Here is a 24,547-nt window from a genome sequence, read left to right on the forward strand (position 1 = left end):
GTGTGTGTGTGTGTGTGTGTGAGGCTGGGGACTCTGAAAGGTGGAGAAACTGTATTGACAAGGAAGTTCTTCATGGCAGAAATATCTCAGAAGGTCCAGTGGATGAACTGGGAACATCCTGTTCTAAAGCAGCCGACAAGCAGAACAACCTTTCTATTGTCCTACACTGAAGAAAAAAACAAAATATTGCCAAGTATTTTAGGGTTGGTTTCTAGTGAAAATATATTAGTGCATTTGAAATAAGACAAAACTGACTTAAAAGTAACTTTTCAGCTAGATATAAGAGCTTGTTTTAAGTCAATAATTCCTTAATATTGATGAAAATGTGCCAGTCCTACTGGCTGATTATTTAATCCCGAGAAATAATCTGCCAGTAGAATCAATATTGAGGAATTATTGACTTAAAACAAGCTCATTACCTTACTGAAAAACTACTGTTAAATTAGTTTTGTCTTATTTCATGTTTACTAAGATATTTGCACCAGAAACTAAAACAAATATACGTGTAAGATTTTTGTTGTTTTGCAGTGTATAGCCTTGAGGCCTTCAGCTACCAATTTAACTTTCTAAGCATTTCCTGTTTGATACAAGAGTTGTTTTCCATAAAGATAAGATCTTGCTTTGTAATTTATTTCCCATCTGTTTTAACCCAGAGAAGGCGAATCTGAACATTTAGTTCTGTAAGGAACAAGAACTCAAACTCAGAGTATAACTAATGTATGTTTGAAGGAAATTATCTGTCATGATGCACAATAACAATCTACTCTACTTGTAAGACCCACATTATTTAAAAAAAAAAAGCAAAAAAATTGACGCAACTCAAAGCTGAGGCACCAAGTTCCCGTCTGCGTGTTCATCGGCTGGTTTTTCACTGGTATGTAGAAGTGAAACATGCTGATTTCAGGCAACAGAAGAAACATTTTGTGGGTTTTGTCTTGTATTGTTCGAGGCAGGAGAACCTGAACTGCATGTTGCCAAACTACATCCTGCTAGATTTCAGGATGCTCTGATAAATTGTGAAATACTCCTTTAAAATTAGAGGCATTTGCATTTTTTTTGCCTCTTAAATTACATGTATTAAAACAATGAAATGCAATTAACCTTTTAGTGTATTCATTTTTGATATTTATATAACAGACATGCACAAAAATGTTGATGCGCAGCACCTTGTAGGCATGTATGTCATTGTTGGTCCTAATGTTTCTGGCACGACTTCACCAACTCCCAAAGTGCATGGATTGTTCCAAAAACAGACATTTTAATTGAAATGCATCTTTCCATCATCACTGCAAAAAACTGTGAAAAATCTCAGGACCTTTTAAATTGTGTTTGCTTTCTATTTTTACAAATCAGCTTTAAGTATTTGTTTTATGCGATTCGTACGTAAATAAGATTAGCTACCATAGCTACGCAGGTGACTCTGAACTCATCCAAGCACTGAACAGATGCTTAGCACAAATCAATGTGTGGATGTGACATACTTTAGTGATGGACTCTGACCTGAACCTTCGGAGACACATAAAGACAGTTACAAAGTCGGCATTCTATCACCCGAAGAACATCTCCAGGATTACAGGACTTTTGTCCCAGCAAGATGTAGAGAAACTCATCCATGCGTTTATATTCAGTCGCATTAATTATGGCAACAGTCTACTCACAGGTCTGCCTAAAAAAATCAATCAGATCCAGAACGCTGCTGCTGGTGTTCTGACTAAAACCAGAAATACAGAGCACACCAGTTCTAAAGTCCTTCATTGGCTCCCTGCAGCTCAGAGAATAGGCTTTGAAATACTGTTTATAAATCACTGAACGGTTTAGCACCACAATACATTAAAGATCTGTTGTTGTCATGGCAACCTTCCAGACCTCTCAGGTCTTCTGGTTCTGGTTCTGCTCTGCATCCCCAGAACCAGAGCGAAACATGGAGAAGCAGCATTCAGCTTCTATGCACCACACATCTGAAACAAACTTTCAGAAAACTGCAAAACGGCTGGTGACTGTACGGTTTGTTTATGATGTCTTGGTGTTGTACAGCACTTTGAACTTGTCGCTGAAATGTTTTACACAAATAAACTTGATTGATTGGTAAATTTTAAGATACTGTATTCTATCAATTCATTAAGTTCCAAAACGTTTAACTGAGTTTGTGTGATCTCTGTATCCACTTTCAGTTCTATACAAAAGAAAATTTTAATCTATATAAGTTTTATAAGTGCTACCCCACACTCCCACACAATAAGTCAGATATGAAACAATCAGTGACTTTAAAATTCAACGCCTTTATGAATGACAGATTTATCCTCAAGATCTCATCTCAAGCCTTAGATTTCCAGCTGGACAGCTCTCCAGGAAACACAGGAAACACTGTTATACTGAAGAAAGTTGTCAAGTGTCTCTACATGTGCATTTGGAAAGTGTAGCATCTTTCTGTCCAAAGTCAGGGAAAATGAATCGATTTCAGAACAAACCTGCAGCCTGAAAGATGGTCATGCACTGTTAGAACAAAGTCCAGATCTGAAACATATTTACAGTAATCTGTAAGCAGAGGTGGTTAGTAACTAACATTTACTCACTTACATTTACTTGAGTAACTTTTTGAAAAAAATGTTTTACTTTTACTTAAAGCTGATTCTCTATCCACTTTGAGTGACTTCACTGAATGAAAAATAAACAAGTTTTAACCAAACATTCACCAGACACACACCTGTTTTTGTTCAAGTTTTATTAACTTTATAGTGAAATAAATTGATTTGGAAATTGATTTTTCTTTTGTCTACTTTTGCTATTTTGTAATATGCTATTTAATAGAATTATTTTCATTTTGGTCCATAAAATATTCCACTTAACTTTATACTTTGGTCCATCTGATTATGTGATTTTTAAATATTAAATGCTTGATAATTTGATCAGTTACTCACTTCAGTAGACTTTCTACCAAACACCTTTTTACTCTTACTTGAGTAATTTCTTGGATGGCTACTTTTTACTTTTACTACAGTAAAAGTATGTTGAAGTATTGCTGCTCTTACTTGAGTAAAGTTTTTGTGTACTCTGTCCACCTCTGGGTGTAAGTATTATGTAGAGTGGAGAGGTGGAGAGTAGTCTACATCTGCAACTCTTCATGTTGACATTTTTCATGTCAGCTTCTCGCTTGACACAAACAACACCAACATGTGAGTATATATATATCTAAAACAGGATTATTTACCTCAACGGAGAGACTCCGGTCTGCAGAAACGACCCGGTTCCTGGTTCCCAGATGAACAGTTCACAATGAACAAGAACCCAAAGCCCAAACAAGAAACTAATTCGTGGAATGCACAAAACTGGCAGAGGAAATGAAGGAGGGGGAGCTTTACTGGACCTCTCCCACAGACACACACCAGTCTCTCCCTGATAAACACATTCTCCCCCTCCTCACACACACCCTGCTGGCTCTGAACAGAGAAGTTAGGGAGGCACAGCGTGGAGCGCAGACAGAAAACAGACGAAGAGACCACTGACTGTCCAATAAAAGGTAGGAATCACCCATACTATACTTTTGATTCATCATTTGATTGTAAGTAGTTTGGAGTTTGGTGGTTTAACAAATGACCATTACAAACAACAGAGCAGAACTACGACCGGGAAGCAGCACAGACCTCTGTTGTAGTTTAATCAGCGCTTATCTGCTTTTTAAAATCTCTGTCGTGTTTGATAATACGCCTGCAGACCTTGCACAGAAGACGTGTTTTTGATTTTTATTAAAACATATCAAAATACCTAAAGTAGTTAGAATAAAATCCTTCTAACTCCAGCCAAACTCATCAAATTGATCCTAACTCACATTGTTAAAGTTGTTTCTATAATACTGAATATAAATTTTACTTTATCCAGTTTGTTAAGCAATAGAGCTGCTCAGTTTCAAACTAAGAATAAATATAAATCTAGCAATTCTTTCTGTAACTTTCTTAAAGCTGCAGTATGTAAGTTTTATTTAAAAACTTTTTTTCTTTTTTACGTATTTGTTGAAAGTGTCTGCATGTCATAACAGTATGGTATGAGTCAGATAATCTTTGAAAAAAAAAAAAACTTCGTCTCCTCTGTCTTCTCCCAGCAGTAACTAGGAACAACCAATCAGAGCCAGGAGGCGGGTTTTACTGCTGCCAATCACAATCTCTCATCCTCTGCCCCTCCCTCCTTGCTCTCTACTAAGCACAGCTTTATTGGGTTCCAAGCCTGTTGTGAATGCTAATGCTAGCTGAAGGCGGATAAACGGTTTTCTTGTAACACTAAGTTGTTTCCCCAGCATTAGCGAATTTAGCAGAGAGTATATGAAGTTGAGTCACAGTGCTTAGACCCTCCTACTAGTTCTGATTGGTTGTTTTTGATCGAGAGTGGTGTATTTCTTCATATGTCAGCAGCTAATTATCATTGACGCCCACACTCCAGACCAGTAGGTGGCGGTAAATGCACCTTGAGTTGGTTTAGACCGCCATTAAAACCCAAAAGAATAAGAAGCGGAACCATTGATCGTTTTACAGATTACCTCTTAACAAACAGTCAAGATATAATGACAGTAAATAAAAGGTATATTCTTTATAAAAGTTATGTACTTCAGCTTAAAAGCTTTACTTGAATAAAGCAAGTAAAGCTGTGAATGGTCTGATTAACATTGTGTAACAGCGCTTTTGCCATCAGCAGATGTCCGTGACTATCTCCAGGGATTTGAGTGTCCAGGTGCTGGACGATCCGAACAAAGTGAAACTGACTGACAGACAACAGCAGCTGCACGCCGCCATACAGAAGGGCGAACCCAAATGTCTGGGGGTGAGTTATTAGCTATATTTACGTCTGTGTTCAAGTTTGTGTTAACCTGGATAGTATCTTCTTCTTCGATAAGCTTCTTGGCGTCGAACTCTTTGGTCGAACTTCCATAGGTCACGGGCAAACGTTCTCGTTTGACGTCACACTTCCGTAAACTCTGTGACTGACGTCCATCTTGGCAGGCAGTTGCTATGGAGTTGCTATGACAACAATAAACAACCTACAAGCTTGGAACTGGCTCTCGCCTTCTTCCTGCCTTATAAACAGTATAAGTGCATTACTGCTATTACTCAATTAAAATTGTTGAGTTCTTTACCCACCTCTGTGTAATACTAAAATAAATATCAGTGATATTTACCGTAGTAATTACTAGCGAACAAGCAAATTTAGCTTAGCTAATAGATTTTATTTGCAAGCTAAGTCTGACATGTGGCCTACATGTATGATGAGTGGCAGAAAAAACAAACAAACAAACAAACTAGCTATCAAAAGATCGGACCCAACCATCAGAAATGACCCATTCTCATTCAGCTATTATTTACCACAAAATGGAGTTCATGGTGTTGGGACAGAATCTGTGCAGTTCTAACCAAATTGGGCCAGAAATTGGATTGAATTAGCACTGAAACCGAAAAGGAGCCTCACCGTTGTTCACAGATCCACCATTTTTCTGTTGGGTAGTATGCCCTAATACAAAAAAACCTGTTTTAATCCAATTTTAAAAAGCCATTATACTCTCTTCTTTTTCATTTTCCACAATGATTTGTGTGTGTTTTCGTTGTGTTTGTATCAGTTGAGCCAAGTGATGCTGGGGCTGATGGTTATGATCTACTCACTGCCTCTACACTTCATTGAATACACTCATGTTGTCAACTTCGGCGTTCCCTGGTGGACCGGATTAACAGTGAGTTGTTTTGTTTGTGTCTTCTTATGCAGCCATATTGAATAAATTTGAATATTATTGAAAAAAAAAAATCAACTGAGTATATTATATAGATTATTTACATAGCAGCTGTGGTTACATTAATTGTGCAATTTGACATTTCAAAAATAAATTTACCTTATGCCTATTTCGAAAATTTTAAAGTTGATTAAAAGTTGTTGTGCTAAGGCAAGGTGTTTTTTTTACCCGGCTATTTCTAAATGGGTTTATTTTGGAAAACTGCTTTGGAAACACTTTTTTTTTGCACATGATCAACAACTGGATGTTGCCACTGGCGTAAACTATGAAGAAGAAAACAGAACAAATAGCACATGAACAAACTTATTCATGTGTGATTTTAATTGTTTCTTATTTAATAGCAACACTGTCGTTGTGCAATTCCCCTGTTGAAAAACTTAATTCAAATAATCAGAAACTTGTAAAACAATGACTCTTATTAAGAAATTTTACTTTATCTCATAAGCAGACACTTTTTATATATTTTTTTACTTTAGTTTTTTGTTGCAGCAGACATTTTATATATATATATAGCATTATTCTTTTATTTATTTTTTTTAACGTAAGTTGATATTACTTGATCTTATGTTATTTGCTCTAAATAAATAAAAAAGAGAAAAAAATACACAAAAAACCCAGAAACAACAGAATTTTTTTGATATTCGTAAAAGTGTTTTGTGCACATTTTTGTGCACATCAGTATCAGCTTGATACTGATGTTTCCAAGCCTTTGTTTCTGTTAATTAGGACAATCTTTGTGTAAAAGCTGCTGAAGTTTTTCACTTTGTGTTGCAGCTGGAATGTAATAAATCTAAATCTGTTTCTGTTCTCAGTTCATTGCAGCAGGATCGATTGCGATGATGTTGGATAAACACTTCTCAGTGAAGATCGTAAGTCTACGCCAGACGTATTCAAAATTGCATGAATTTTAAATAATAACATCATTTATGTCATTGTTTGCATCATTCTCAATATTATTTGCATACATTTTATACTGCAAAATCTTACCAAAAATTTTGCAGTTTCTGGTGCAAATATCTAAGTTCACTTGAAATAAGAGAAAAGTATCTGAAAAGTAACTTTTCAGCAAGATATATGTTTGCTTTTAAGTCAATAATTCTTGATTATAGGTAAAGTTTGAGTTCGACTGTGAGATTTCTTTCTCTTAAAACAGGAAAAGTGTCTTGTTATAAGTGAAAATATCTGCCAGTGGAACTTGAACTTCTCTATCTATAGTCAAGAATTGTTGATTTAAAAATAGTTACTTTTAAGTTACTTTTGTCTTATTTCAAGTTCTCTAGAACTAGACAAAAATACTCATACATCTGTGTTTTTCTTCATCAACATGGTCACACATTTTCTTTTAAATGCACTTTGGTTTTATTGACTTTATGAAAATGCCATCACAGCCTCGACTTAATCTGAGTCACCAAATCCCAAAACATTTTCCTAGAAGTTCTGGGATGACCTGATTAGCCGTTTCAGTTTGTGCTTTTCTGATTCCAGCTTCATGCAGAAAGTGAAATGTGCTTTTCCACTCCAGGTGCAGGTGTGTTTGGTAACGAGTGTGGCAGCTATGGTGCTGTCAGCGGTGGCTGTGATCATCTACTCTCTGGATTTATACAAACATACGCTGCCGCACTGTGAGACGATGACAGGGCACTACACATATTACTCAGAAGACCCCTGTAAGGACCAAATCAACGCCACGGTTGGTGTCTGCTTCTGTTTATGTCACCATGTTGTGAATTTCCTTTGTGATTTAGTTCCATTTTTCATACCTGACGTGTAATTACTTGTCAGATGTGTTTGTTAGTTATGTTTAAAGTTTATAAACTTTTTAAAATGCATGTGAAGGCCATAGAAAGTGACATTGAAATGATGGACACTGATACAAGAGAGAAACTAGAATTATGACAGATATTAAATTAGTGCCCGGCCATGAATAAAAGATGCCATCAAGCAAAAGGTTACATGCGTTTTTACCTCTAATAGAACCAAAATTCAATGTGGTATTGTTTCCATCCAGTGTTGCATTAATTTTTCACCCTGATCTTGTATTGATTGAAAAGTCAGACCACTGTGAGTTTATATTAACATGTAAAATAATAAGAAATGAGTGAACTAAACTGTATTAGCAACCCTCCAGCTACTAAACCTCCTCTGCATGCTCTGCAAAAAAAATTGCTTACCTGTTTCAATCTTCACAAGAAACTCAAATGCAGAACTGCTGGGAGTTTATATTGGTCACAAAGCAGGAAATGTTTCCTTTTCTGCAGCAACCCCTTTATTTATTTACTCTGAATAATTCCTGACCCATCGCACATTAGTTGTCAGAGACAACAAAAGAAAAAGTTCTGTGAAGAGGATGCTAAAAAAAAAAGCTGAGAAAATATTTTTCTGCAGTCGTTAATTAAAATAATTTTTTTCTGCAAAAAGATGCAAATGTTGCATCTAGTTTACAGCAGAAATGTCATCACAGTCAAATATCTTGTTGGTAGAAGAAAAAGTTTTACTAGTTTGTTAATGAGTGGAAAAAAAGTATGTCACTCATTAGCAGAGTTGGGTAGTAACTAGTTACATTTACTTGAGTAACCTTTAGGAGTACTTTTTACTTTTACTTGAGTAAAATTTCTGGATTCTCTACCCACTGTGAGAAACTTCGATATATGAACAAACATGTTTTAACCAAAAATTCACACCTGCAGTTTTCGTTAAAGTTTCATATATTTTATATGGAAAAAAATTATTAGAAAAATATTTATTTTGCCTGATTATGTTATTTATAGGAAATATTTTCACTTTGGTCATTAAAGTACCAACATTGTCACATGATTTTATTTTTTGGTCCATCTTTTTAAATAATTGATATTTTGATTTGTTACTCATTACTTGAGTAGACCTTTTACTAAATATGTCTTTACTTTAGTAATTTCTTGGATGGATTCTTTTTAGTTTTACTTTTAAAATATGTGGAAACAGTTCTATTATCACTTAAGCATAACTTTTGGATACTCTGCTAACAAATCCTTAGCTTGCCACTTTAAAGATGTGGAAAACACCACTAAAATAATTCAGAAAGACATTCTAGAAATAATAGGAAAAATAAAAATATAATGTTTAGTGAGCTCTCACTGTTTCTGCATTAGTGTAAGCCAGACTGTGCTTTAAAAAAAAAAACGACGGTATTACAGAAATGTATTTTCTGCTCTTTATTTCCTACAACAGAAATTCTCCAAGGGGTTAAAATCGTCTCTGCTTTTCTTCACGTTGGTGCAGGCAGCCCTCTCTGCCGTATTCTGCTGGCTTCTCTACAGGCAGAAACACATCTTTTCACAATACGCAGTAAGTAGTCTTATTTTGGTTATAATTTGTATATTCTGTTTGTCTGCTAACATGTTTAAAACAGGAAATCCATGTTGCTATGAGGGTAGTTGGGATGGTATATATATATATATATATATATATATATATATATATTTATCAATCTTAGAATGAAAAAAGTGCAAAATCACATCCCACTTAAGATACAAAATACATTTTGCTTTATGTTAAAATAAATATGCATATTCAGTTTTTATATATTTAAAAGAAATGTATTCTCATCATTTTTTTCAATATCAACAAAATTCTCTCATGAAATATAAAGAAACTTCCAAATTTCTAGATCTTTTTCAATTTTTAATACAATTCTGGACATTTGTGGACTAAATTAAGCTATTTAACTTGCCTGATTGCTTGTCTTAATAATAAAGCAACCAGTGGTGTATCAAGGTTTTCAAAAGTATGTGTAATTGCTCTCTAGTCTCTAATCATTGACTAGAGATCAATTACACCTCAAAAATGTAGTAATGATACCTGAAATGCAAAAAGCATTCATATTTGTTTAGTTACTTAAGTATTATTAGGCTACAAAATTGAAGTGTATTGTGTTCTATTGTGTTTTTCTTAAATTCTACAATTTTGTTTTATTTCTGCCACGTCCTTTAGTATTTTTTTACATTCCTCAGCACATTTGCCCAGCTGGTTTTACTGGTGTAGGTGTTACTCTTACCTTCTTTAAACCACTTGCTGCATTCTTTTTGGTTGTGCAGGAGGCTCCACTACTGCTTTTCAAAGATGTATGGTTATATAATTACACATCTTTATGCAGCCATTTTCATGTACAAGTGTAAACGTTGAGTTGGGGGGGGCGTTGCCATTCGTATTTAAAGAGACAGAAGCCCTAAAATAGCTCATTCTGAAAATAGGAAAAACGGAGCAGACTAAAACCTCATTCTCCAAGAAAGATTTTGTGCAAAAAATGTAATGAACATGTTTTGTATAGAGCATATACCTGTCGTATCCTGTTCAGGGAAGCATAATGGGCCATCTTTAAATCTTGGTAGGGGGCTTTTTTTGTATATTGTCTGCCTTGTATTGTTTTTCTGTCAAAGTTAAAGACTCCTCCTCTTATGGAGAAGGACCCTCCCCACACAACACCAAGATTAAAACAAAAACAACACTATTTTATTTATGGTCATCCTTGTGGGTTTGCAAGTGCAAATGTTAACTCTCTCTCTCTTCCTGTCCTTGCAGGCTATCAATTTACTTTCTTCCAGGCACAATGAAACAAAAATAATGAACGGAAAGTGAAGCTGATATGATTATCCAAATGTAAATGTTCTGGCTGTTTCTTGTGCCCACAAATGACAAGTTTTCTTGATCGCTTCGATCTGCTTAAGGAAACTCAGTTTTCATCATCTATTTTTTTCTCGCCTTTTTGTGAAATGTTTAACACAGATGTCACAAACTCTACTGTTTTAGCGATATATCAACCAAAAGAAATGACCTGTTTCTGTTAGAAATTACCAAGTCAAGCATGAGAATCAACAATCGGTATTTCTTTAACTGTAATAGATTTGTTACTTTCTTAATTTCTTATTCTCTGGTTTTATTTTTTGTTTACTTTTACAGAATTCTCTGTTTTCAGTCACAGTTTGAAAAAATGTCATGGAGTCAATAAAATTTGAATCAAAGAAAAATTTGGCACTGGCATGAAAACGATGTAGAAGGTGCACACAGTGTTTTTATTTTTTTTGTCTCTTGTATAACGATTGATACGAAGAGATCACACACCTGGTTGCAAGTTGCCTTGTTGACGGTAATATTTGCTTTTGTTTCATAATTAAAACCCAAATTTTTTTTTTACTTCCATTTGACCAACCAAACCAACCAGCTGTTTTTTGGCAATAACTTAATGTTTTTTGGTGTCTGGAAAATGAGCCATTTCAAAAATCCTTGTGAATGTAAATCAGCAGCACTGTCCGTTACCTAGCAACCCCAGCGAAGTCCAGCCCCATTACCTAGCAACCCCAGCGAAGTCCAGCTCCGTTACCTAGCAACCCCAATGATTTCCTACACTTCAGCATAATGAGTCACCTTTAAATATTTTTGGCAAACAAAATGTGTCACTTTGACCTTTTTTTTTTTTTTTTTTAGGCCTGTGTGTTTACTGTTTTGAAAATCCTGTATCTTCTACCTGCTCCTTTTTCAACAACTTATGTAAAATTGCATGTCAGTGTGCTTGATAATCTGTTTTATTTTTAAATTTTTTTATTTTGCTTTTACATTTTGTCTACTTGAAATAAATAAAAATATTAATTACAGCTCTCAGTGTGTTATTGTTTCAGCAAACTGCTGTTTTTAGAGCGTAATCTCCAGTTAATGATAATTCATTTACTAAATCACCAGTTGATTAATCCGGTTAATTGTTTCAGCTGTAGTGTAGTAAATGAAGGCCCAGCGGTCCGCTGTGATTAGCCTGTCGGATGTGGGAGGGGCCTGGGGGTGGGGGACAGAGATTTATCCTCCTGAAAATGGCTGTCCTAATCCGTTCTTAGAGGATAGAGGCTTAGTTGGTCCTCAGCGTAGAAAGAGTGCAAGAAACCTTATAAACAATCTGGGCGATCCAGACTGTGGAATCATTTAATTTATACATTCCTCTCTGGGTCAACAGCTGCTGAATTATTTGAAGGAACCTCAATGTTTTAACTGAGTATTTTATTGGAGTCGGTTTTGCCTTTTTTAAAAATTATTTTACATTTAATTTATTTTCTGAATCAACGGTAGAGAAAATGAAGGACCGACTGGCCCAGCTGAAGGAGGTACGTACATTTTTATTAAGAATCAAAATGAGCAGAGAGACACTTGTTGAACGGACAGACAGGCCTCTGATTCACTTTAAAATCTTAAACTGAAACTAAACCTGCTGTTTTATACTTTTTGATCATTTCTGTTCGCTCATCCTCTTAGTTTTTCAGACATTATACAGTTGAGTGGTATTTACATACACAAAATAAAAAGACAATTTTTTCTGTATGTCTGAAGTTAAATCTGACCAAACCTTTTTTTGTTTTATGTTAGTGAGAATTACCAAAATTATTTCCTATTTTCTAATAGAAATATTTGCTATTCCCATTTGCGTGCCTCTGTAAACTGCAATCTGGCTTTTCATTTATTTTTTATGCTTTAAAGTAATGGCTTCCTCACTGGGTGGCTTTTCAGCCCAGTTTGATTGTGGATAATGACTCTGTCTGACCAGCTTCAGCTGGATCTTCACAAGGTATTTGGCTTTTGATTTGGGGCCAATCTGCAGATTTTGGACCAAAAATATAATCTCTGGGACACAGAAGCCGTCTGAGGGTTGGACATTCCCATCATGTCTATATTTGCATTTGTTTGAATGGATGGAAGCCTCACAATTAAGCATCTGGAAATTGTTCCAAAGGATGAACCAGATGCAATATTCTCTTCCTGTTTTGGCTGATTTCTTTTTACCTTCCCTTTATGTCCAACAGTAAAGTGGTGTGTTTAAAGTCTAACCTTAAAAAACATCAACAGGTGTTTCTAAAATTAACTCAAATGTGTAGGTTAACCTATTGGAAACTTGAGGAAGGAAACCCAAAAGGTTTGGCCCAGGTTACACAGTTTAAAAGACAATTGTACTTTATACTGACAAAATATATGTAAACTTATGAATTCAAGAAAAGTTACAACAAAATCTAAAAAAGAATATTCTCGCCAAGTTTTCCGACCTGTCACTGACCTGTGAATAGCATTTAGGTCATATAAATAATTTGGGTAATTCTAACTGACTTCAAACAAGAAAAGCTTGGTCAGATTTAACTTCAGACAATCTGTAATAAATTCAAATCTAATGGTACAAATTAATAAAATGGATCTGAGATTTGTTCTCATGAAAATAGTAAGTAAATATCCCACTCTGCATACAAGGCTGCTGAAAAAAACAAACAAAAAAGAAGCAAAAGCAGAATTCAGTGTTTAATCTCAGAATTTTGACTTTTTCTCAGATTTTGAACTTTAATCTCAAAATTCTCACCTTAATCTAATTCTTTCTCTCTGAATTCTAACTTTAATCATTTCAGATTAAAGAGTAAATCTGAGATTAAAGTTTGAATTCTGACAAAAAAGTTGCTTTTGTGGCGTTAATCCTCTTCCGTAAGGTTTTTGTGCTTTCCGTAGAGGAATTTAATCTTCCCGCTTTTTAAACATGCTCTGAACAGAAGAGTGATCCTGGCGGTGACGACATCCAGGTTCCCATGGAAAACGAGGCTTTCATGGACGACTTCTTTGCACAGGTACTCTCTTCCTCTGTGCACAGTCATCAGCTCAGATGTGTGTGTGTGTGTATTTCATCGTTTTCTCGTGTGTGTGTGTGTGTGTGTTTGTTTCAGATTGAAGATATTCGCACCAGCATTGACAAAATTGACGAGAGCGTGACAGAGATTAAAAAACTCTACTCCTCCATCTTGTCGGCCCCCACACCTGACCCAAGTAACTGCTTCTAAAGCTCAGAATGTTTTCATTAATTATCTGTAACTAAAACTTTTTCTTCTATTTTTAATTTTGAACTCAGAAACTCAGGATGATGTTGAAACTCTCACCAATGAGATAAAAAAGTCAGCCAACAACGCAAGAAACAAGCTGAAGAGTCAGTATTTATGCTTCCATTTGACTTATTTCTGATATATTTTAGTATGTTTCAGGTTGTTTTAAATACATTTTTCTCAATCTTGTGTGTGTGTGTGTGTGTGTCTGTGTGTCAGGTATTGAGCGACAGCTTGAGTCAAACACAGATGAAAGGGCCTCTGCAGACCTCAGGATACGCAAGTCACAGGTCAGACAACGCCAGCCTGACTTTTCACAGTCAATCCAACGTAAACATTCAGCACTATGTAACATTTTGTCCAAGAAATACTTTCCTATTTATGTATTTATACATTATCTACTGCAGTTATTACATTTACAGAAACTTTTTTACTGTTGCTATGTAAATGTTACTTCATTAACTTAGCAACCAGTTATAGAAATGACTTTTTGTTGATAGCTCAAATATTACCTTATTGGCATAATATATACATTTGTTCTGAGCTTAATTATGAAGTAAAACTAAAATGCAGAGATTTAAAATCATGAAGCTCTTTGCGCTGACAGAGCAAAGAGAAATTTATAAAATAATAAAATACAGTCTTCATTTTTTCCCCTGCAGCATGCAATATTGGCTAAAAAGTTTGTTGAGGTCATGACAAAATACAACGAGGCTCAAGTTGACTTCAGGGATAAGAGCAAAGGACGAATTGCCCGGCAGCTTGAGATCAGTAAGTGCTCAAAACAAAATCTCTATATTTTTAATGTTTGTTTACTATCAATGTTGTAGATTTGTTGCTGTTGTTGTGCTTTTTGGAAGAAAATTAGTTTGTCTCCTTCCTAAAATAATGTCACAAGTAATTTTTATGTCAAAAGTGATTTTGCAAAAAAAAAAAAAAAAAAAAAATTAAAGAATTTAAAAATAATGTACAAGTTCTATGATAAAGGTAGTTGTTTTTAAATCTATCCAACATTATTGTCTATAACCTCTACTTCCTGCAGAAAATGGATTAAATGCAAAATTATCCCCATTAAGTCATTAAACTGTGATATCTGATTTTAAGAGAATAAATTACATTCTATCTGTTGACACAGACCCAAAATGTCAGGATTTAAAAAAAATAAATAAATAAATAACTCAAATAATAGGGGAAAAAACATAGTTTTGAAGTTGTTAACCTGCTGATTTGAAGTAAATTAAGGAAAAACTGTTCAACTCTACTCCCTGCCCTGTTTTTCTATGTATTTATAAACTGATAAAGCTGGTGCTGATCAGATATAATGGGTTTTATTGTAATAATCAGTAACAGTAAACATCCTAGTTTCTGTTTTTTGTCGTATTTTTGGACTGACAATTTTCCTTTTGTATATTTTAGTGTATCCCAGCAGGATTAGCTTGAAAGTTGAAGTACAGTGAAGTTATAACAATGTAAGATGATCAGATTCAGTAACGTAGTAGTAATCCCTTCTGAGCATGCTCAGTGAAGTGTCTTTCTATAGAAATAAAACATCAACAAATAGAAAACAGAAAGTTAAGTTAGCTTTAAGTAACCTTATGTAAAACAATTTTTAAACAAAACTGTTTCTCTTTGTAGCGGGGAAAAAAACAACCGATGAGGAACTGGAGGAGATGCTGGAGGGGGGAAATTCAGCTGTCTTCACTGCAGGGGTGAGATCTGAATATAACACTGGTCAGTTATTCACAACAAGAGGTTAAAAAAAATAGACATGTCACTCACAAAACACCAAAATGGCGTTGCTGAGCGTTGAGCTATTCCCAACAACAAATAAAAAATGGAAAACTGTGGATTTGTTTTGTGATTCACCTTCTAATATTAAGGATCTCAACATTACCAAAACCCACGGGGATTTTGCTTGTTTTAAAACCAGTAAAAATATTTATTAGTCTTTGTTTCTGTCTCCTTCTGCAGATCACAGAGTCCAAGATTAACCAGCAGGCCCTGAACGAGATCGAGGCCCGTCACAAAGACATCATGAGGCTGGAAAGCAGCATCAAGGAGCTCCATGACATGTTTGTTGATATCGCCATGCTGGTGGAGAACCAGGTAAACATGGAAACCAAGACATAATAAAATAATCAATTCTAACCGGCCATTAACAAGCCTTATTGACTCTACAATGGCCTCTAGTCTATTGACCCTTTGCAAAGTTCTACAATTGTAAGTGCCATGACGGACGTCGGAAGTGAGGGACGGGAGTATTGCACAGAGCGACTGAAATTGTTTTCCAAAGTTGATTTTACCAGTTTATTCATGGCTTCTTCTTGTTCGAGTGGAGCTAATTTGTCTGTGACGAAAAACACCTGGTTGGGGCTCATAGACGGTGGTATTTACAAAAGTTTGAAATAGTTAGCTTAAAACAACACGTCCTCCCTCCTGACGTGTTGTTCAAATTACCGTGTTTACCTGAATTCACAACACATGATTTATATCACTATGTCATAAACAGCGCTTCCCTTTACACCGGAGAAGCTTTAAAAACTTGCAGAAGACGAGACGCTAACCAGTTTTTTTCCATACATGCTAGGCTACGTGACAGTGGGGTATTGTTTCCATGGTTACTAATGGTTAGACGCGTAACTTCTCCATAATGCCATATTTGATACCTTTCTAATCACACTTACTTATTAAGTTTATAAACGTTTAAATTCTTACCTTGTAAAAAGTGCTGGCTGCAAATCCACAGTCTCACCGAGGGCTGACAGTCATTGCTATCCATCACCGCAGTATCTTTCTGCGTTACAAGTTACACAATAAAATAACAGGTTTGGTTTTCACCATTGTCTGTTTGTGCAGCACCATTGTGACCATCTTCGAAATCAACTAAATAAAAGCGATATTAGGCTACCAGATGTGCGTTTTTTAACAGGCTTTGCAGGAGCGAACAGGTTATTTTGACGTCTGTCTAGAAAAGAGTGACGTCATGCACAAAGGGTTAATAGGTCTTTCTGTCCATATTCTCATGATTCTGTATTTTTGTTTTTTTATTATTTTATGAGTTAATACAAGAAAGGTTTTATTTTCTAAGCGCATAATAAGAAATTCATAGTCACATGAATTTCCAATAATAGTTTGACAAGAAAAGAAAGTTAATTTAATCAATTACAAGCATTCCAGTTTTATGCTGGTTATCAAGCCAAGCAGTCAGTTCACTTGTTATCGAGTCTTGCTGTTCATTCTCCTTTCACAGGGCGGGATGATAGACAGAATTGAAAGCAACATGGATCAGTCTGTGGGGTTTGTTGAGAGGGCGGTGGCAGACACCAAGAAGGCTGCCAAGTTCCAACAGGAAGCGCGCCGGGTGAGTTAATATCCACAGAGTTCAATATTTTCCTGATTAGAAACTCTAAGCAGGAAACAATCAGATAATTGATGACAGCTGGAGTTTACTGCTGAGTTGGAATAAAGTCATTATGGGGATCAGGGCGGCTTCACTTGGTTGATATTAAGGTTTTTTTTCTAAACATCATGATGTTTTCATGTAGTTTATAAAGAAAAAAGTCCAGAGAACAGACAAGATGAGGTATGTTCTTACCCTGGTTTTGTAGAGTACATCTCAAAATCTGTAAAATTATTTGGCCTTGAGTTTGACACATGTGCTGCAGAGCATTAACCTCTGACCTGGGATCCCCTTTGCAAACCTACAGACAATATGTCCAAATATGTAAAGAAACGTCAACTATTAAATAACTATTATTACATTAATTAACTATAAATGCTGCCTCATACCTTCTGGTATTAGACGGCCATGTGTTCTGTGGCGGAAAATTTAATTGTCAGATGATATATTATAACTTTATTAACCCCATTCCTCTTTCTCCAGAAACAAATGATGATCTTCTGCTGCTGTGTGATTCTGGCCATCATCTTCGGCTCGTTTGTCTACAGTTTCATCAAATAGAGGATCTGTCTGAGTCTGGAAACAGAAAAGAACTGTTCAAATGTGGCCATGGATTCTGTTCAGTATCGTGTGGATCTGAGTCAAGATAGAAAGAAACAAAAAACTTATTTAAAAAAAAGATTCTGTTTTCATTGTAAGCTTAAGGCAACACTACAAACCACATTAGAAATTTCAGTGCAGTTTGAACATCCATAGTTAAATAAATGGAAATATAGTCAGAGGAAAACCTAATTTCTGCCAAAACCTTTTTGGTGGACCGATTCTGTGTAGTTAATATTTCATCTATATTTGAAAACTCAATGGTCGTAAAAAGTACAATCTGTCTGTGATTGTGTTTTATTGTGTACAACACAATAAAAATAGAATTGTGATAAACTTCTATAAAATATTTCAGTTCTCTTAAGAAAGCAGAAATCAGCTTTTTCAATTTCATTTCAATTCAACATGGAAAAATCTGCAAAGCTATGAAAAAGAATCAGGTAAAATTAATGCTGGGGTTTTAGCTCATTAATTTATTTTAATTACATAGATTTAATCCATGAAAAACCAATTAATCATTTAATTGCATTTTGTTTTCTGGTATGCTGTAAGTCAGATGCTCAGGCAACAGCGATGGACGATAAATATGCTTCTCTTGGCTCACTGTAGGTTCATTTTTGCTCCAAAAATTGCTGGAAAAGTCTATTGTTGTGTTCAGGATGTGCAAACAGGAGTTATCCTAACATCAAATATATTTAATGTTAGAATAACATCAATCAAATATATTTGATGTTAGGATTGAGATAAAATAGCATCTCAATCCTAAACATGTTGCAGCAGCGCAGACGTCTCCAATACTATGTCAGCATCCATGTTTCTGTAGAAGTATTTTTTCAAACAAGGTGCAGGAATGATCAGAAGTTTCTGAAACAACTGAAAGCTGATTTGATATAATCACACTTTGCACCAATCTGATGGTTGAATTACTTAAATAATAAACTAAAAACAACAATTTGCTGTTGAGGTCATATGTTTCCTTATTCAATAACGTAGCAGTAAAAAGGGTTTTTGAATTGAAAATGATGCTTGTTTTGTTGATATAATTTCAGTTAAAATTAGTTTTATTGCGATGAATTAATTACAGACTCTACTTGGAAGCACACTGTGGCAATACTTATGCTATTAACTGCAGTTAATGAAATAATTTATATTGCATGGATAACAACTATTCAAAGAATTTTTAGTTTGTTTAATGTGAGCACACTGCAAAAACACAAAATCTTACCAAGACGTTTTGGTTTAATTTCTAGTGCAAATATCTTAGTACACTTGAAATAAGACAAAACTAACTTTTAAAATATCTTTCAGCAGTAAATATATATGCTTGTTTTATGTCACTAATTCGTTAATATCGCAAAAAAAAAAAAAAGTACTAGTTCCACTGGCAGATTATTTCACCTTTTTGCCATGTTTTTAGAGAAATAATCTGCTAATAGAACTAGAACTTTTCATCAATATTAAGGAAATATTTACTTAAAACAAGAACCTTTATTTTACTGAAAAGTTACTCAGGAGTTAGTTTTCTCTTATTTTAAGTGTATTAAGATATTTGCACTGGAAATTAGACCAAACCTTCTTGGTAAGATTTTACGTTTTTGGAGTGCACTTAATGGGTGAGTGACAATTATAATGTACGAAATGAAAATAATTGTAATTTAGAGTGTGTTCATATTTTTTAATATTCAGGGGGTTTTTTCTTAGATGACTGTGACATTGCCTTGAGGCTCTTTTTTAACAGCTATAAGTTCTTGTTTTGTGTGTTTTTATTACAAAGTTGTGTATATGACATCATTTTTTAAAGTTTATTTTATAGTGCTTAACACTGCTTCTTAAGAAAGTTTAATGCAGCCCACTTGGCGGTGATGATTGACTTGTTTATGTTAAGATCTGACCATTTTGAGCTGCATATTAGGGAGAAGCTAAGCTTTTCTGAAGTGTGAAACAAGCCTTAATGGACTGGCAACCTGTTCAGGTGCGAGCCCATTTCCATGACAGCCTAATTACATAGAAAAAAAAAATTTAAGTAGCGTATTTGATGTAAAATGTATGTAGTGAAGCATATTGGGCATTATTCAACATTCATCTTGGGTCTAATTAATATTGACTGTTCCAAAATTTAGTTTTTATTGAAGTTTCTTTTTTAGATTTTTGCAATGAAACTGTAATTTTTGTGTTACTCTTAAGCAGTACGGGTTTGTATCAGTGTAGAAGAATAAATTAAAATGTATTTGTTTCTGTTTTATAGATTTGTCCATTTTGTTCACAAATAAAATATATACACACCGACCATCATTTTTGTTTGTCTGACCTATGATCTATGAGTTGTAGTTTCATTTTAGGTTCCAACAGAACAGAAGACCCTTTCTAGAAGACCTGGAGGATCTGAAGGGCCTGCAAGATAAAATCTAATTTAATCAAGCGATTAGGCTAAGATTATTGATAGCTAGAGATTAAAAACACAACTGTGGAGAGCTCCTGCATGTTTACTGACTTTTGGGTGGTTTTCTAAATATTTATTGTTTAAAATTACATTTTATTATTTCGGTTTTAAGACAAAAGCAGCACAGCGTGGTCTCTGGCTTGCCGTAGATCAGATGTACCTATTTGAAGGACAAGCCTCTTCTACCAATCACAGCAACCATACAACATTTGCCAGCCAATGAACGGTGGATGACAGAAGGTGCAGTTGCATTTCCATCAGAACCACCCACTTCCTTGTTGAGCTGAAGCATGACTGTTGGGATGTGAGTCTTTGGCAGTAGTGACAGCTCACTGAGGCTCTGAGCCCACTGGATCACGGCTCCCGTCCTGAGGAGACCCGCTCTCTGTTACCATGGGGGTAAGCGCTATAATACGCTCTGGGTTCTGACGTATTTTCAGTCTTATTTTACTGAATGTAATTTTTACTGGGTAATAAGGCGGTGTGGACGGTGTGTCGCATCGTCACCTGGTTGGCTACCTTTATGATTGATATGTTGTTCAACCACCCAATAAAGGCGTTAGAACCTAACAACCAATAGGATTCAAGACGTGGTTTCAAGTGTGGCGTTATTGGTAGTTTGGTAGGTTTCTTACGCCCTTATTGGGATAATTGTCCAATCAGAATCTACGTATTTTTCACGCTCAGCGTCACCCCTGTGTAAATCCAATGAGCTTCTCGCTTGCTCTCGCGTGATTGGTCCAGAACGAGTTTGTGGGTGGGATCTACTTTTGTTTTGTGATGGAACGGAAAATGGCGGCTGTTTAGAGACGTTCATGCCGATAGGTTTTGCAGTTCTAGTTACACAGAGAAAGTGTTTTTTTCTATGATTAAGCTTGTTCGGATACAGATATCTGTTGTTAAATAACCCGAGGATATGTTTGGGATTCTATCGGAGGACATTTTGAACTCAGCAGACCCACACTGGCCCGGCTCGGATTAGAACAAAGCTTCCGTTGATCTTGAATTTAGAAAAACTATATGACTTATAGTTCTCTCTAACTTCTAGACTATGATGTAACCGAGTCGGACTACTTTTTCCTTTTTGCATCTTTTTAACCGCTTTGGTAGTTCACAGTAAATCAAAGCGGAATCAACCAAGCTTTCTGCAAGCTCCGTTATTTTAATCTTTTTAACGGGTCTTGGATTGCAGCCATTTAGGTCCATACTTTTTAGCGGATTGTTTACTACGAAAGAGCCATGTGGCCCTACGGTGCAGGTTAAAGGTCATCCCTGGTGGTCCTTCACTTCTTCAGTGGAGAGAAGCCAGTCGTTCCAACTGAATATGGATGTTTCAAAGCCTCGGTTCAGCAAAAGGCTTGTAAGTTCAATAATGCCCGTTTAGGTTCCCCAGAGATGACATCAGTGCCATGACTGAGTGTGCGAATGTCTATCTAAACTACTGTGAGGACTGCACCATCCCCACCAGAACAGTGAGATGCTTCCCGAATAACAAACTCTGGGAAGGCAGAGTCTCTTCAGTCAGAAGCTTTTTCAGATTTACTGAAATGCTACAAGAGATCTTCCCTGCCAACAGCCATCACGATCTTCAATAATAAAGAATAAATGAGTTACAGCAACATTTATTTTCCCTCTGGAATTAATAAAGTATTTTTGAATTTGTTGCTACTACTGCCATGCTTGATAGTTTGTCCATTGTTCTTAGCGCTGCAGGAATGGAAAGCTATGTTTTTTCCCTGGTCTTGGCCCTGGAAGAACTAAGCTAGGCTCCATGGCTCGTATGGCAAATCCTTATTACTCTTACTGTTTTTTTAAAGTTGTTGTACAACTATTGAACAACGTAAGCTGATGAATTTGGTTCAGAGATTGTGCATCAATGTCTGACTGCATTTAAGATCCAAAAATATTAGCTCACTAGAACAATGATCAGTTTAATACCAAGAAATAGTTTTGGTTGAGTTGCTCAACGGTTGTTACATTATTTTGTGGTGTACAAAAAAATGTCAGTTTTATGAAGTATTAGTAAAACTCTAGTCATTTGAGCTCGATCTTGGAATTTGGGTTGACTGTTTAACACCGTGTATCTCGTGTTCTTTCAGTTCTGAAAGGTTACAGGTGCTTCCCATAACCATTCAGTGTGGCTTTTTAAAGTTTTTTTTTTGTTGTTATTTGTCCATACTTCTTAATTTGATCTATCCACAACAGCGAGCCGGTACTCGAAGGCGTTACCATGACGATGGAATCTCAGATGAGGAGATTGACGGGAGAAGGATGTTCGACTTGGAGGAGAAAGTCAGCAGCGAAAAGTTCAGTTCTGATCGAATCGTCCGCATGGAAGGAAAAGGTAATTAGTTGTGTAACACAACTTGTGTTTAACTATTGTTCGGCGCTTTTAGGCTCACAACAAGAGACAGAAGCTTTTCTTAACAGTTTTTTTTATATACATGTACACTTCAGTCCATTTTTGTATTTTTTCAATATTTCACAGATTTTACATACGAGTTCGTCCAGAAAGGTGGCCTGAGAGACCCAATCCTGTTTGAGAAACCTGAAGGCCTAGGAATCAAGTAGGAACTTTTCTGTTTACCGATTACTCATGACCTGTTAGCTTGGTCATGAGTTAACTGCTGTTAGCAGCTCTTTGCTGCTAAGCTAACATGTCTTGTTAGCTTGGTGGCTAATATGACCTGATATTTAAACTAAACCTCAGCCATTGTATCATTTTGACTTTTGTGTGGTTCTGCAGGATGCCAGAACCCGATTTCAGTGTCAATGATGTCAAAACGTTTGTTGGTAAGATTTTAATTATCATCTTTGTTATTGTTTTTATTATTACTGGATGTTAGAGCTTCATCTGGATAAAGCTACATGTCTTTAATTGAATGTTCTGCACAGAGAATAACTTCAATTTCCACAATATGGAATATGGAAATTTATCTTTGTTCTTCATACATATGCAAAATATTTATTTGTTATCCATGCATATGTTCTTCTATTCATCTGATATTCCATCCTTTATCCATACATCCTCATTTATCTATCTTCTCATCCATTTTTCCTTTTGTCCATTTGTCTTCTCATTATTTTGTCCTTTTATCTTCTCATTCTTTTGTACTTTTGTTGTTTTGCCTTCTCATCATTTCGTCCTCTCCTCAAACTCTTTTCTTAAGGACAGTTTCCAGCTTTCTTCTCAGATTTGATCATGTGACCAACCACCTCCCGTCTTCTTCGTCCCCTCAGGTAGCAGACGCATGATAGACGTAATGGATGTGAGCACCCAGAAGGGGACGGAGATGTCCATGGCCCAGTGGACGCGTTACTATGAGACTCTAGCGTCCCAGAGAGAGAAGCTCTATAATGTTATAAGTCTTGAGTTCAGCCACACCAAGCTGGAGAATTTGGTTAAAAGACCAACCACAGTATGTTTCCTCTCTCCTCTCTCCGTGAATATACTGACATCAGTAACGTTTTAACTTACAGTTCATTTTTCTTTTCTTTTTCTTGTACACGTAGGTGGAGCTCATAGACTGGGTGGACAACATGTGGCCTCGTCATTTAAAAGAGAGGCAGAGGGACTCAACCAACTCCATCAATGACATGCAGTATCCAAAAGTCCAGAAGTAAGTTCACTTTCTTCCTTTCCAGGAGTCAGAGAAACCCAAACCCATCACTGCAGAAACACAAAATCTTACCATAAAATCTTATCTTTCTGTCTAGTTTCAAGTGTTCATATGTGAGTTTTGTCTTATTTCATGTGTACAAACCAAGGGTGTTATAGTTAACTAAACCTAAAGAAATAACAAAAAATTCAGAAAAAACATTTTCGGTAATTAATGGGAAATAACTAACTAATTAGAACTATTTTGTATAAAAGTAAAACATACTGAAATTATAGATGGAGCAAAGTTTGTTTTCTTGGAACTGATGTGAAATTTACTTTTTATTTATTTTCACCACACAAGCAGTTTACATCAGCTGTCGGCAAATTACGGCACTCCATACTTCACCAGGTGGCGCTAGTCCGCGAAATTCAAAGCAGCAAAAATTGAGAGAAATGCCAGTCAGTTTGTTGTTCAACAATAATAAATTTTTCCAAAATAGTGTCTTCTATTGAGTATTCAATACAAAATCAATATACAATACTTGATTCTGCACATAAAAATGAACCAAAGTATGGAAAAACTAAAACTACTACTAGAACAAATAAACTAAACAATATTTAGCTAATTAAAAACTAGCATACAGTCACAACAGGATAAAACTGAACAATAATGAAAAATCCAAAACTATAATAACCACGGTACTAACTTGCAAGTGACTATTCGGCAAGATATGTGAGCTTGTTTTAAGTCATTAATTCCTTGATATTGATGAAAAAGTTTTAGTTCCACTGGCAAATTATTTCACTTATTGCATGGGAAAATGTCTTGTTAAAAGTTAAATAATCTGTCAGTGGAACTAAGTAAATATTA

At 35.5% G+C, this 24,547-nt stretch overlaps 3 protein-coding genes across 5 annotated transcripts in view; all 3 read left to right on the plus strand.

Moving 5' to 3' along the window:
• Positions 1 to 3,416: 3,416 nt before the first annotated feature.
• On the plus strand, positions 3,417 to 11,314 carry tmem176 (transmembrane protein 176). The gene is made up of 7 exons (XM_008418868.2): positions 3,417 to 3,517; positions 4,684 to 4,809; positions 5,600 to 5,710; positions 6,580 to 6,636; positions 7,290 to 7,457; positions 8,975 to 9,091; positions 10,325 to 11,314. The coding sequence occupies exons 2-7, from the start codon at positions 4,684 to 4,686 to the stop codon at positions 10,379 to 10,381; spliced, it is 636 nt and encodes a 211-aa protein (XP_008417090.1). The 5' UTR covers positions 3,417 to 3,517; the 3' UTR covers positions 10,382 to 11,314.
• A 311-nt stretch (positions 11,315 to 11,625) lies between these two features.
• stx3a (syntaxin 3a) lies at positions 11,626 to 18,884 on the plus strand. Its single transcript, XM_008418855.2, has 10 exons — positions 11,626 to 11,892; positions 13,312 to 13,386; positions 13,483 to 13,582; positions 13,665 to 13,739; positions 13,855 to 13,925; positions 14,298 to 14,406; positions 15,271 to 15,344; positions 15,607 to 15,741; positions 16,886 to 16,996; positions 17,519 to 18,884. Exons 1-10 carry the CDS (start codon positions 11,863 to 11,865, stop codon positions 17,594 to 17,596), a joined length of 858 nt encoding a protein of 285 aa, XP_008417077.1. The 5' UTR covers positions 11,626 to 11,862; the 3' UTR covers positions 17,597 to 18,884.
• A 1,441-nt stretch (positions 18,885 to 20,325) lies between these two features.
• The window catches only part of kdm2aa (lysine (K)-specific demethylase 2Aa), a 29,409-nt gene continuing 25,187 nt past the window's right edge, over positions 20,326 to 24,547 (plus strand). For 2 of the 3 annotated variants that reach the window (XM_008418904.2, XM_008418913.2), the window contains exons 1-6: positions 20,850 to 21,435; positions 22,281 to 22,419; positions 22,564 to 22,642; positions 22,822 to 22,868; positions 23,316 to 23,494; positions 23,589 to 23,695. In XM_008418904.2, the coding sequence (XP_008417126.1) occupies positions 21,400 to 21,435; positions 22,281 to 22,419; positions 22,564 to 22,642; positions 22,822 to 22,868; positions 23,316 to 23,494; positions 23,589 to 23,695 (587 nt within the window). In that variant the 5' untranslated portion in view covers positions 20,850 to 21,399. Of the gene's footprint in view, positions 20,475 to 20,849; positions 21,436 to 22,280; positions 22,420 to 22,563; positions 22,643 to 22,821; positions 22,869 to 23,315; positions 23,495 to 23,588; positions 23,696 to 24,547 lie in introns of those variants that run through there. The other variant, XM_008418921.2, reaches the window with a different exon arrangement.

This window comes from Poecilia reticulata, linkage group LG1, assembly GCF_000633615.1.
Source record: "Poecilia reticulata strain Guanapo linkage group LG1, Guppy_female_1.0+MT, whole genome shotgun sequence".
NCBI lineage: Eukaryota > Metazoa > Chordata > Actinopteri > Cyprinodontiformes > Poeciliidae > Poecilia > Poecilia reticulata.

What these genes read in the sequence shown, in the direction of transcription:
- tmem176 (XM_008418868.2), top strand. Translation starts at nt 4,684, where the DNA reads ATGTCCGTGACTATCTCCAGGGATTTGAGTGTCCAGGTGCTGGACGAT. An exon ending in CCTGGTGGACCGGATTAACA is followed by an intron (nt 5,711 to 6,579) that starts GTGAGTTGTTTT and finishes TTCTGTTCTCAG; the next exon opens with TTCATTGCAGCAGGATCGAT. An exon ending in ACATCTTTTCACAATACGCA is followed by an intron (nt 9,092 to 10,324) that starts GTAAGTAGTCTT and finishes CTGTCCTTGCAG; the next exon opens with GCTATCAATTTACTTTCTTC.
- stx3a (XM_008418855.2), top strand. Translation starts at nt 11,863, where the DNA reads ATGAAGGACCGACTGGCCCAGCTGAAGGAG. An exon ending in GGCCCCCACACCTGACCCAA is followed by an intron (nt 13,583 to 13,664) that starts GTAACTGCTTCT and finishes TTTTGAACTCAG; the next exon opens with AAACTCAGGATGATGTTGAA. An exon ending in CCATGCTGGTGGAGAACCAG is followed by an intron (nt 15,742 to 16,885) that starts GTAAACATGGAA and finishes CTCCTTTCACAG; the next exon opens with GGCGGGATGATAGACAGAAT.